Here is a 12,654-nt window from a genome sequence, read left to right as displayed (position 1 = left end):
CTATGGCCCGGCAGCTGCCCCCCACCTGCCCACGAACCAGGCAGAGCCCTCTTCATCTTCCTCCAGAAGAGGCCAGACAGGATGTTTGCAAAGAAACACCCAGGGAAACACTCACAAGCCCACCTCCTGAGCCCTGGCCCCCCCGCCTGCTCTTCACCTGGGAGATCAGCTCACTGTCCTCGGAGGAGTCACTCTCAGTGGAGAAAATCTCAGACAGTGTCTGAAAGAGGCAGAAGCTGTCCCTGGGGGAGGGCAAGAAGGAAGGAGAAAGGTGGGAGTGGGTGGGAGCATCCAGGGGACAACCCACTTCTTCGTAGCCGGGTCCTGGGACCCGGACTGCTTGGGTGGGTGGTGCTGAAACTGGGCAGCTCCAAGCACTGCAGGACAGTGTGGGCTTGGGAGCTGAGCTCTCAGGCGGGCACCGTGGGGACCCCCACTCCTAGTTGACCAGCAGCTGGTGTTGACACGGGGAGCTGTCCCCTGGACAGAGCGGGCTGCTGACCAGCACACCCTGGATGTGCTCTCATCTGGCTCGACTCTGTGCCTGACTGCGGCCGGCACAAGTGTTGGATGCCCAACAGCTGACCTCAGGTCCTGGCGAGACCTGGAGCCCCAGCCCACCCGGCCCCTGCCCGGGTCCTGCTGCCTCCAGGCTCTCTGCAGGGCGATGCCCAGCCTCCCGTGGGGCCCCTGGTCCCCCCCAACATCCCTTGGAGAGAAGCCTGCCCACCTGGAAACTTCCGCCCATGTCCTCTTCTGATGGCCAATCACGTGCCTTTCAAGAGCAGAGAGGATGGCGTGGCCTGAGGAGAAGTTGCGGAGGCTTAGGCACTCCTGGGGAGGGAGAAAGAATGGGCCATGAGGGGTGGTCTGAGCGTGCCCTGCTCCTGCTCCAGCCCCCTCGGCTGACCTCCCCCTCTGGATGAGAGACCTCCACAGAGCCCCTGAGAGGGAGCCGGGGCCCTAGAGCGGGACCCCCACGCTGCACCTGAGGGAAGAGCCTGGGGGGGGGATGTGAGGAGGAAGGAGGGCTGTGCTCCAGGCAGGGCAGGGCCCGGAGGCCGAGAGCCCACCAGAGCACAGGGGGGTCCAGGAGTCCAGAGAGGGCCCCGGCACGCACCCTGGCCACCTCGATCCAGTGCTCCACCACCCTGGCCCTGTCTGTGGCCTTCATGCTGCGGTCCCCGACGCAGGTGGCCTTGACGCAGTCGGCCACTCGGTTGAACTGACTGATGACGGCGCGCACGGTGGGTGCCATGTGCTCCTTGCCCTTCTGGTGGCGCTGGGACCAGATGGAGCCCAGGCAGTGGTAGGGCACAACCTTCTTAAACAGCTCCTGGGGAGGAGGGCAAGTCAGCCGGCCATGCCCGCCCCCAGCTCAGCTCCCACGGGCCCTCAGGACCCTGGCTGGGGTCATCGTCACAGCAGTGTATATGGCAGGGATGGCTAGTGTCCAAGTTTCCTCTCCAGAGGCCCAAGTGTGGGCTTGGGCTCAAGAAACTCGCCCAGGGAACAAGGCTGGCAGTGGACCAGGGTTTGGACCCAGATCCCAGGATTCGGGATCAAGGTGGGGAAGGCTGGGGCGGCAGGTCCTGGGAGGAAGGTCCCCCCCAGCTCCACCCTGCCGAGCCCAGCTGCTCACCGCATCCATGAGTGACAGCTGCTCTGCCACCAGCTTGGGACGGAAAGCCAGGAGCGCAGGCTTCTGCTCACGCAGACCGTCCCCACAGGGCCCGGGCCAGGGGCAGGAAGGCTGTGGGGGGGCAGCCTGCCCTGCTGCTGAGCTGAGCTCTGGCCGTGGCTCAGGTGCTGCTGCCAGCCTTGCCTTCCCCTCGAGAGCTGTTGCTCTTGAAGGTGCCTGAACCGGCTGGAGCTCCAGAGTGGGCACTGGAGCGACCTGTGCAGGCGGCACTGGAGGTGGCAGTGGGACCGCCTCCCTCTCACCAACTGGTGGTGCGGATGGGGCTGCCCCTGCAGATGGGGCCGGCTCTGCCTCCGTAGGGGGCACTGGCACTCCCTCCACAGGTGGCAGTGGAGGTGGCCCCGAGGCATCTTCCAGCTTGAAAGCGGGAGCTTCTGCTGCTGGAGGAGCAGGCTCTCCCTCGAGAGCGGGCAGTGCCAATCCGTGGAGCGGCGGCGAGGCAGGTGGAGCTAGACTTGCCCCCAGCTCTGCAGCTCCTGCTCCTGATGGTGCTGCAGCTGCCCGCGGCTCCTGAGCAGGTGCTCCGGCTGACCGAGTTGGATGGTCATGCTCCAGGGAGGGCACGGGCCCCATCTCTGTGGGGGGCAGCTGTGGTGGTGCTGGAGCCACCTGCAGCTTAGGAGCTGGCACCACGGCGCGGAATGCGTCAGGCTCTATTTGCATGGCAGGTGCTGGCGCCACCTCGCTAGCTGGCAGTCCGGGTGGTGATGGAGCCGACTCTGGCTCTGGACCTGTGTCGGCCGCAGCGGGGCGAACTGGCGCTGGCGGTCGCGCTGGAGGCGTCGGTGGCTCTGGAGCTGACAAGGTAGCTGGACAAGAGGCAGTTTCCCCACCATGAATGGCTCCGAGTGTCATTCCAAAACAGAAAAGATCCCACTACCTCTAGGGGAAGATCCTGCCCAGGAAAGTGCTCCCCACCTGCAGGCTCCCAGGTGATTTGTCTGGGGCTCCGCCTTGCTCACAGCCCTAGGGCAGCCTCTGCTGGCTCCTGCCTCTGTGGTGCAATCCCCACCCCCGGCCCACAAGCTCACGTACCCCCACCCCGAGGCCCCCTCACCCTCCGGCTCTGCCTCTGTGGGCTCCAGGTGTCTCATCTGTGCAAGCAGAAGCGCAGTGTGGCGCTGCAGGCCAGAGCCGGGCAGGTGCTCCTGGGCGTGGGCCGCCAGCAGCTGGAGGCAGGGAGAGTCTGGAGGCTGCAGGAAGTCCTCCCAGTACTGGTCCATCCAGGTGCCCAGCAAGGTGCAGAGGGTGCTGAGGGCAGGGGGGCAGCACGGTCAGACGCTGGCCTTGCCCTCCACGCTGCCCCCAGGGACCGTCCCACTCAACACAAAGTCCATGAGGACAGCAAGGGCTCTGACTGGCCTGGCCACAGCCTGGTGCTGACACACAGTAGGAGCTTCAGCACTGGGGGAGTGCGGAGGGGGCAGGGCCCGTCCTCCCGCCCCAGGCCCTCGTGGCCCCCACCCAGGAGCGTCTGCCCGAGGAGCTGCCTCATCTTCCCCCAGGTGTCGTGTGTGTCTCCCCTTCCCATGGACAGTGCCCCCCTCCCGCCCCGACGGGAACTCAGCCGTCCCCGCCACCCCCGCAGGAGGCAGACAGGACTGAGGTCCCAGGCAGATTGGCAGCAGGCTGCTCACCACCTCCTGTCGGGGGTCTGTGTGAGGTGATGTTTGGGGGCCTGGGGGCTGGGAGGGGGCGGAGGACGGGTGGGCTTCTCTGGGGAATGAGCCCCTGGGCCTCCTGTGCAGACAGTGCCCCAGGACCCCACCTCAGCTTCCTTCCTCCTTGGCAAGGGGAGGGGGAAGCCCTCTGGACTCAGCCTTCCAGGGCACCAGGTGATGGAGGACACGTGGCCCCAGACCCTGCCCAGTCCTACCCCGCCACCCACCACCTGACTCCGCACAATGGGGTCTGGGCATGAGAGCCCCTCACCCTCACCCAAAGTGCACCTACGTTTTCACATCAAGGCGTCCACGAGGCTCGCCCCTCCCAACGAGGTCACCTCCATACCTAGGGGAGACCGTGAGGCTGTCACAGCTGCTGGCTGAGTGTCCCCCCTGCTGAAGATGGCTCGGCCTATTGCCGGCGGCCCCCCCTCCAAAGGAACCCAGAAGGCAGGATCTCTGTTCTGCCATGTCCGCTGCATGAAGCCAGGTGCCGAAGGGAGTGCGTGCACCAAGTAGACACGTGCCGGCTACCAGGGGAAGGGGGAGCCCTCAGCGGCACCGCCTCAGACCCGGGGTGGGCCTGGAGCCCTCTGGCAGCCCACAGGCATCCCTGCTCTGACCATACCAAGGTTGGAGGCCCGAAAGGGCTCGCAGACCTCCCTGAGAAATGAGAAAACTGGGTCCGAAGGGGGTGAGGCCAACAGCCTCTTCCCTGGGCAGAGGGAAGTCCTGCCCAGGAGCAGCCCTGTGCCTCCAGCTGCCCTGTCCGGAAGCCAGGCTTGGGGTGGCTCTTCCCACAGACCCTCCCACTCTGTCCTACAATCAGCCCTGGGGGCTGGTCCTCAGGGCGCCCCCCTCCCAAGGAGGAAACTGAGGCCGGCGGTTGCAGTGGTGTTTCTGAGATGCCCAGCACGTGGGGTGCGCAGCATCCCAGGGGGCGGGTGGGGGCGGCGCTCACCGGTGGAACAGCCGGTCCAGGACCTGCTCGGTGGAGGTGAACACGCGGTAGGTCCCCAGGAAGGTGCAGACATAGCCGAGGTCGCCCTCCTGCAAGGCGGGCACCAGGTGCTCCACCAGGGCCTCCCAGCGGCCGGCCTTGACTGTGCGCACGGTGTGGCTCTCCCCCCTCGTGAGGGCCCCCTCGTTCTTCCTCTGGGGTGGGACAGAGGGGGCAGGGTGGTCAGACACAGTGCCTGGACCCAGCTGGGTGGGGCCAGGGCCCACCTGCTGCCCCAAACCCCGAGCGACGTGTGGCCGAGGGGCCGTGTGGGCCCCTAGTAGGGAAAGGTCCTCTGCCTTCACACTGACCGCAGGGGAGCCAACACCTGAAAGGTGAGGCCCCTGGCCTGAAAGGGCGGGTGCCTGGGAGGTCCTTTGGGGAGAAAGGCCCCTGCAGGGCCAAGGTCCTGAGCAGACCCTGGGCAACTGCAGACCCTCCTGGTCAGGGGACGACCATCTGGACTGCACCGTCATGGGGCCAGAGGAACAAGGGGAAGCTGTTGGCCACCCCGACCCCACCCCCGACAAGGAAGGGAAATGCTAGGGCCAGGGCCAGGGGCTGCAGGGACGCTCCCCCCAAAGACAGCCGGTGGTCCCCCGCCGCTGCCCCCTGACAAGGTCAGCTGGCCCTCACTGGAGAAAGGGAGGTCTGCGTATCCTCTGCTTGGCCGGCCCTTTCCTGCAGCCTCTGCAGGGGCCGGGAGGACCACTGCCTGGGGACCTGTGGGCGGTGTCCAGGGCAGCAGAGCTGGCAGGGCCTCGGGACAGGACCTCCGGCTCCAGTAGGTCCGAAGGCCGAAAGGCTGCTCTGAGACGCCGCCCTCCTGGAATCCTGGGCAGTCGAGGTAGGCCCCAGCTCCTACCCGGGAAGGTCAAGGGGGCGCTTATGGGAGACGGCGAGAACCCTTCTCAGCAGGAGAGCTGGACGGCTTGGAGCAGCTGGGCAAGGACAGTCATGGAGATGCTGCCGGGCACGTGGGGCCGAGGAGGGGACTTGCAAACACAGCAGCACGACGTGCACGTGTCTGCGGCGCGCCCACCCTCCAGCCGGCCCTGACAGGAATCCTGCGCTAAAGACCCTCTCCCGCCCCTCTCCACGTGTGCAGTGACCTTCCCCTGTCTGTGCAGTGGCCGTGTGCTGGGTGACTGGTGGAGTCCCAGGTTCCTTGGGAAGCAGGATATGGGGCCACTCGGGTGGGAAAGCCCTGGAGTGCGCGGGGGGGTCAGGGTGGAACACGGCCCCGGGGTGCTCCCCGGCTGCCTCGGGTCCTCCTTGGTGTCTGCTCTCACCTGGAACCAGCGCCGGTCTTGGCCAGCGCCCTGATGGACTGGCACCTTCCTCAGAGAGACGGTGTAGACCAGCCCCTCCTCCAGCTCCTCGCCAACCACCTGCGTGGAGCTCTGCGAACACAGTGCCCGGCAGCCGGGCCGAGGTGCGTCAGCGAGGGGCCTGTCCTCCCCCGCAGGGGAAGCTGGCCCTCCATCGGGCCGGGATCCAGGGCAGGCCTAGATGGGGTCTGCCTTCCCCTGAGCCCGGTGGAGAGAACAGGGGAGCTCGAGACTCAGGAAAGATACGGTCCACATGGATGTCCCTGAGCTGCCTCTTCCTACTCCCACCTGTGACCTGGCAGGGGACAGGGAAGGCCCTCCGGGTCCCCAACCCTGACAGCCACTCCTGCCCGCAGTGGTTCCCCTGTCCACGCCCCCACACCCTGGGAAGACGATAGACATGGGGCTGCCCAGGAGGAGCACAGCGGTGGCCTATGCTGAACCGGCTCCCCTGGGCCACCCCGTGTCACCTCTGGGTGCCTCCTGGGTGCCGATGGCCAGCAGCTCCGTGGCTGAGGCCTGAGCCAATGTCGGAAGCGATGGCAAGGGGATTCATTCCCGCTTTGGCAGAGGCTGGAGCCTCGGGGTCGCGCAATGCAGCAGGAGAACATGTTGCTCTCTCGAGCGTCTCCTGCCAAGTGAGCTGGGAAGGGGCTGCCTGTGGAATCTGGGTGCCTGGTTACCAGGGTTCCAAGTTCTGTCACCGAGGAAGTGAGGTCACCTCCTTAGGTCATTTCCCCTGGGCCCTTCAACTGTCAGAACCCCGCCAAAGTCCCTCTGCACGGCTGACTGTCCATCCCCTCTCCTGGATCGCCTTGTTCCCTGGACGCCGTTCTGCCAACACGTCCCTCCCACAGCTCCCTGGGAAGGCTACGGGTGGCTCGGGCCCCAGCTTGGGGGAGACCCAGCTGGGTTCAGAGCCTGCCGCTCCGTCCTTTCCATTTTGGGGAGCCCAGGCTAGTCACTGGGGCCCACTCCCAAGTCTCCTCACCACACAGCGGGATCCATTCTAGCATCAGCTTCCCGGGAAAGCATCACGTCCACGGTGGGCGGACACTGTGAGCCCCAGAGTCTGGTTTCACATGGAGCGAATGCACACACTCAGACACGGGAGAAGCAGGAAGGGGATGGACAGAACCCCGAGTCCAACTCCACATGGCTGGGGGAGGGCCATGTGGTCTGCGGAGACCCACTTGCGCTCCTGGGTTGCTGTCTCCGTCGGGCCCGTGATGAGGTGGAAAGGAGACCAAAGTCAGACATGGCGGCTGGGCCACCAATCCTGCCCAGAGGCTTCCCAGTGCCTTGATTATTTCAAACTCTATCTTGTCCACTTAAGAATTGGAGATAGAAGCAATCATCTAAAAAAAAAAAAAAAGCAAGCACAATTGAATAAAACTGTACAACTCTCAATTAAATGGCCTGGCTACGTAGAAATTGTTTTTTATCGTACAGTATGTTACAGAGTCTATTTGGCTCATCATAACACCATCCTGTGGTATTGGCCCTTCTGTGTCTGGCCGGCTTCACTTAAAAGAATCTCCTCTAGGGTCATTCACGTTGTCTTCCTCTTTACAATTCATTTCTTCTTTAATGCTGCCTAGCTTTTCCTCGGGTGAATTCACCAGCTTGTTTTTCCACTCATCCATCGAAGGACACCTGGGTTGTTTCCAACTTCTGGCAATCGTGAAGAATGCCTCTGTGAAACTCGATGTACAGATGTCTGTTGGTGTCACTGCTCTTGGTTCTACTGGCTATAGACCCAGTATTGCAGGGTCACATGGCGAGTCTATTTGCAACTTCTTGAGGGACTGCGAAACAGTCCTCCACAGTGGCTGGACCGTCCTGCATTGCCACCAGCCAACCGGGAAGAAGTGTTCCTATCTCTCCACAGCCTCTCCAGCACTTGGAGTTCTCCGTCTTTGGGAATAGTGGCCATTCTGATAAATGTGAAATGATAAGTCCCTGTGGGTTTTGATTTGCATTGCCCTAATCAGAAGAGATCTTGAGCATTTTTTCCATGTGTTTTTTTTGCCATTTGTATTTCTTCTTTGGACAAATGTGTACTCAAGTCTATTGCTCATTTTTAAGTTGGATTGTTTCTCCTTTTATTGTTGAGATGTAAACGTCTCATTATAGGTCCTGGATATTAGACCCTTACCAGACATGTGATTTCAAATATCTTCCTCTATTGAGTCACCTGCCTTTTCACCCTTTTGACAAAGTCCTGTGAGGTGCAAAAGTCTTTAATTTTGCAGAGGCCCCTTTTACCTTTTTTTTTTTCTCTCTTGTGGCCTGCACTTTGGGCGTAAGGTCACAGAAACCACCACCTACTACAAGGTCTTGAAGATGCTTCCCTATGATTTCTTCTAGGTCTTTCATATCTGCTTTTATATCTAGGTCTTTGATCCATTTTCAGTTGATTCTTGTGTAGGGAGTGAGATAGGGCCCTCCTTCATGTTTTGGTCATAGATATCCAGTTCCCCCAGCACCATTCATTGAAGAACCCGTTATGTCCCATTCACACGGCCTTGGTAGGTTTGTCAAAAACCAGTTGACAGTAGAGGTGAGGGTGTTTTTCTGGATTCTCCATTCTATTCCACCAATAGATGTGCCTATCTTTATGCCGCTACCTTCCTGTTTTGACCACGGTAGCTTTGTAATACCTTTGAAGGCCAGGCAGTGAAATTGCTCCCATGTCGCTCTTCTTGTTCAGAATGCTTTTGGCTATTTGGATGCACTTTCCCTTCCAAATGAATTTGGTAATGGCCTTTTCTGATTCTGTAAAATGGCTGTTGGAATTTTGGTTGGTACTGCATTGAATCTATAAATCGGTTTGGGAAAGATTGACATCTTCATGATATTTATTCTTCCAGTCCATGAGCACATCACGGCAGCAGGTTTTCCACCTATGCCCACTATCATGTTCAGGAATTTTCCTTCTATTCCTATTGTTTGAAGTTTGTATCTGAAAAAGGATGCTGAATTTTGTCAAATGCCTTTTCTGCATCGATTGAGATGATGATGTGTTTTTCCTCTTGGATTGATTTCCTTATGTTGAACCGGACTTGCGTGACAGGAATAAATCCCACTTGGCGGTGATGTATAAGTCTTTTGATACGCTCTTGGATTCTATTGGCAAGTATTTGTCGAGAGTTTTTGTGTTGATGTTCATTCGAGAGATTGGTCTCTGATTTTCTTTTCTTGTGGTATCTTTACCTGGCTTTGGTATTAGGCTGACGTTGGCTTCATCAACTGTCTTGGGTCATTTTCCCTCCTCTTCAATTTTTGGGAAGAATCTAAACAGGATTGGTGTTCATTCTTTTCTAAATGCTTGGTACAATTCACCTGTAAAGCCATCTGGCCCCGGACTATTCTTGGCTGGGAGATTTGGGATGATGGATTCAATCTCTTTCACTGTGATGGTCTGTTAAGTATTCTATTTCTCATAGCATCAGTGTAGGTGGTCTGTGCTTTTCTAGGAATTTGTCTGTTTCATCCAGGTTGTCTACTTTGTTGGCATGCAGCTTCTCATACTATCCTCTTGGGATCCTTTTCATTTCTGTGGGGTCAATCACAATGTCCCTTCTTTCATTCATTTCTGATTCCAATGATTTGCAACTTCTCTCTTGTTTTTGGTTAGTCTGGCTAGGGGTTTGTCTCAAAGAAGCAGCTTTAGGTTTTGTTGATTTGCTCTATTGCTGTGGTGGTTGTTCTCAATTTCATTTATTTCTGCTCTCATCTTTCTTTCTTTCTTTCCTCCTGCTTGTTTTGGGATTGGCTTGCTCTTCTCCTTCTAGTTTCTCTAGTCGTTCAGTTCAATCTTTGCGTTTACCTCTTTCTTTGTTTTTCATATCGGCATTGAAGGCTCTAATGTTCCCTCCCAAGATTGCTTTTGCGCTATCCCCTATGTTTTGGTAAGTTGTGTTCTCATATTTCTTTGTCTCAAAAGATTGACTGACTTCACTGGCGATTTCTTCTTGGACCCACTGATTACGTAAGGATGTGTTCTGTAGCCTCCACACCGTGGTGAATTGACTTTGGTCCTGTTTGTGACTGATTTCCACTTTCATTCCATTTTGATCTCAGAAGGTGCTTTGATTCATTTCAGTCTTTCTCTATTGATCGAGAGCTGCATTGTGCCCTAACATGTGGTCTCTCCTGGAAAAAGATCCATGGGCACTTGAGAAGAATGCAGAACACACTGAGTTGGGATGCAGCCTTCTGTAGATGTCTGTTTAGTCTCATGCCATTCAACTTCTCTTGTTCCTTGTTGCTCTTCAGTCTAATTGTTCTGTCTCATGATTTGAGTGGGGCGTTGAAGTCTCCAACGATCCTTGTAGAGATGCCTATTTCTCCCTAGAGTTTTGCCAGAGTTTGTCCCGTGTATTTTGGGCTACACTGGTTAGCTACCTAGATATTTACGATGGATTGCTTCCTGGTGGATGGTCCCTTTTATTCATACATTCTCTATCTCTCCTAACTTTGTGCATTAAAGTCTGTTTTGCCTGAGAGCAGTCTAGCTCCCTCTGCTCTTTTTGGTGATTGTTTGCATGGAGTATCTTTTTCCAACCTTTTGTTTTCAGCCATTTTGCAGCCCTGGGTCTACAAAGCAGCAGATGGATGACTTGTGTTTTTTTATCCATTCTGTCAGCCTGTACCTTTTGATTGGGGAGTTTAATCCACTCACCTTCAATGATATTGCTTTAAATGCATGATTTACTTCCACTGTTTTACTCTTGGGTTTTCTTAGGTTGTATGCTCTTTTTGCCTATCTTCTTACTCTGTGGGTTAGCCATTCTGCTAGTCTTTCTTCTCTGCTCTTCTCCAGGCCTCTCTCTCTCCTGTCTTTTGATCTCAGGTCCTTTACTATTTTCTGCAAAGGTCGATTCTCTTCTTGGCAAAGTCTCTTAGTTTCTGTTTCTTTGTGAGTGGTTTATACTTGCCCTCGTATCGGAAGGACAATTTTGTGGGATAAAGAATTCTAGGCTGGCGGTTGTGCTCCTTCACTATCCTAATTGTATCATGCCTCTGTCTTCTCGCCTTCATGGTTTCTGAAGAGAAATCCGCATGGAGTCTTACTGGGCATCCTTGTAGGTGATGGTTTGCTTCTTCCTTGCTGCTCTGAGAATTTTCTCTTTGTCTTTGACATTTGACCTTCTGAGAGGTATGTGTCCTGGAGGAGGTCTCTTTGGATTTGTTCTGACTGGGGTATGGTGCCCTTCTTGGCCTCGTGACTTCATTTCTTGCGCGAGATCTGGACTCAGGAATTGGTGGCAGACCTGCTTCTTAGGGCCATGGGGAGGGAATCTCTGAAGGCCAGAAAAGCCTCTCTTACTGATTTTTCACTTTCTCACATGCCAGCAGATGGCACACCTGGAGCAGGCCTGGAGGCGGGTGCAGCCTTGGGAGTCTGAGCAGGGGAGAAGGCAGGTCAGCCTTGTGCTCCTGCCCCTCTGCCTCCTCCTGTCCTCCCTGAGAAGACCCAGGGCACCTGAACTCACCCCATCTCTAGCAGTGCCCAGGGGGATATGAGAGGGGCAGGGGAGCCCAGGGCGGATGCAGGGCGGACCCCCAGTGCTGAGGGTTGGGGCATTCGCTGCTGCTAAGGAGCCCTCCTGGGCCGCCTGCCCCTGCCCCTGCCCCTGTGGATGGCGAGCAGGCAGCTCTGGCACTCAAGTCCTGCAGCTTGGAGAGAGTGAGCCCGGCCTCCAAGGTGGGCTCCCGGTCCCTGCTCTCACCTGCCCCTCTTCCTGAGCGGGGCCTGGCATGCTCACTGGGCCAAGGAACCTCCTGAGTTGAAGCTCTTTCGAGGCTTCACATCAACTCTTCAACCCCAACACACCCTCCTGAGCTGGCCATCACTGGCTTCCTTTGGCCTTCTAGAAAACGCAGGGTCTGCGATCCCGACACAGGGCCGTGACCTGTTCCAGCTGTGTGTTTTCGACCCTGGACACTCTGACTCCAAAGGCTGTGCTTTGCAGAAGAGCCCAAGCAGGTGGTGGTTTACAGGGAATAGCCGTGTGGGCAGGGGGCTCTGGGGTGGACAAGGCCTCGCCTGCTTAAGCCTGAACACGGTCCCCGTGGAGCTGGAATGCACGGGTAGTGGGCACCCCGGGAGGGCTCCTGGCCATGTCACACAGAACAGCAGAGCTGGGGGCTGCCGAAGGGGCACAAGTTCTCCCCACACCCAGGCCTGGGTCCCCTCCATGGTAAGGAGGCCGGCCTTGGCATCCTGCTCTGAAACGGTGGGTGTGCAGTCACCTCGCTGTTGACCATGCTGCCTGCATGTCCAGTGTAAGAGTCAAGCAGCTGGTCGGGAAGGTCAGTGCCCAGACAACTTCTGGCCTTGAGGTCCTATCCTCCTCCTCGGGGCTCCAAGACCTGCGGTCACCAGCCTGATGGTCTCCAGCTCAGAGGCCATGCTGGAAAGCTTCCAAATCTCTTCTCTTCCCACTGCCTCCCAGTCATGCAGTAGCTCACAAACCTTTATGGGGTGCCTTCTGGAGGGTTGGCACCGGGGACAGGGAGTCAGACACTGTCTGGGCCCTGCTAGAGCTGACAGCTGGGGAGGGGTTGATTTGGGCATAAGAACATGGTCACTGCTGACACAAAGGCGAGGAGAAGGTGCTGTGGGCACACGGAAAGTCACCCACTCCAGAGGGGACACGCCAAGGCAGGCTCCCTGGGGCCATGGACAGCACGGGGAGTCCCTGGAATGGTGCAGGTGGCGTGTGGGGGAGTGAGGCAGCAGGCATGGTGGGAGGAGCAGGCTGACGGGTGGGCAGGGTGAGCACGGCTGTGCTGGGCCAGGCCCCACACAGGCCGAGTGTTTTCCTTGGCCCAAGGGCAGCTGTTGCAAAGTACCAGCAATGGGTTGGCTTGGGTTAGGGGATTTCTTTGCGGTCAAAGCTGCAAGAACGTGAAAAGTCCAACTCTAGGCACGGTGACGGTGCTTTC

At 57.8% G+C, this 12,654-nt stretch overlaps 1 protein-coding gene across 1 annotated transcript; it reads right to left on the bottom strand.

Moving 5' to 3' along the window:
* LOC131275829 (ral guanine nucleotide dissociation stimulator-like) lies at positions 1–11,973 on the bottom strand. Its single transcript, XM_071211828.1, has 10 exons — positions 11,959–11,973; positions 5,659–5,769; positions 4,328–4,521; positions 3,656–3,712; positions 2,760–2,953; positions 1,643–2,511; positions 1,121–1,336; positions 731–834; positions 116–242; positions 1–60 (listed from the first exon to the last, which is right to left on the bottom strand). The coding sequence occupies exons 1-10, from the start codon at positions 11,971–11,973 to the stop codon at positions 1–3; spliced, it is 1,947 nt and encodes a 648-aa protein (XP_071067929.1).
* Between the last annotated feature and the right edge of the window lie 681 nt (positions 11,974–12,654).

This window comes from Dasypus novemcinctus, chromosome 24 (genome assembly GCF_030445035.2).
Source record: "Dasypus novemcinctus isolate mDasNov1 chromosome 24, mDasNov1.1.hap2, whole genome shotgun sequence".
Taxonomy (NCBI): domain Eukaryota; kingdom Metazoa; phylum Chordata; class Mammalia; order Cingulata; family Dasypodidae; genus Dasypus; species Dasypus novemcinctus.
Note: the sequence above shows the minus strand (reverse complement) of the source record. Positions and strands in the feature narration are given on the sequence as shown.

Bases quoted from the DNA above. Each gene is read 5' to 3' on its own strand.
- LOC131275829 (XM_071211828.1), bottom strand. The intron at 3,713-4,327 runs GTGAGCGCCGCC...GGTCTCCCCTAG, and splicing joins CTGGACCGGCTGTTCCACCG to GTATGGAGGTGACCTCGTTG. The intron at 2,954-3,655 runs GTAGGTGCACTT...CCCTGCCCTCAG, and splicing joins GGACGCCTTGATGTGAAAAC to CACCCTCTGCACCTTGCTGG.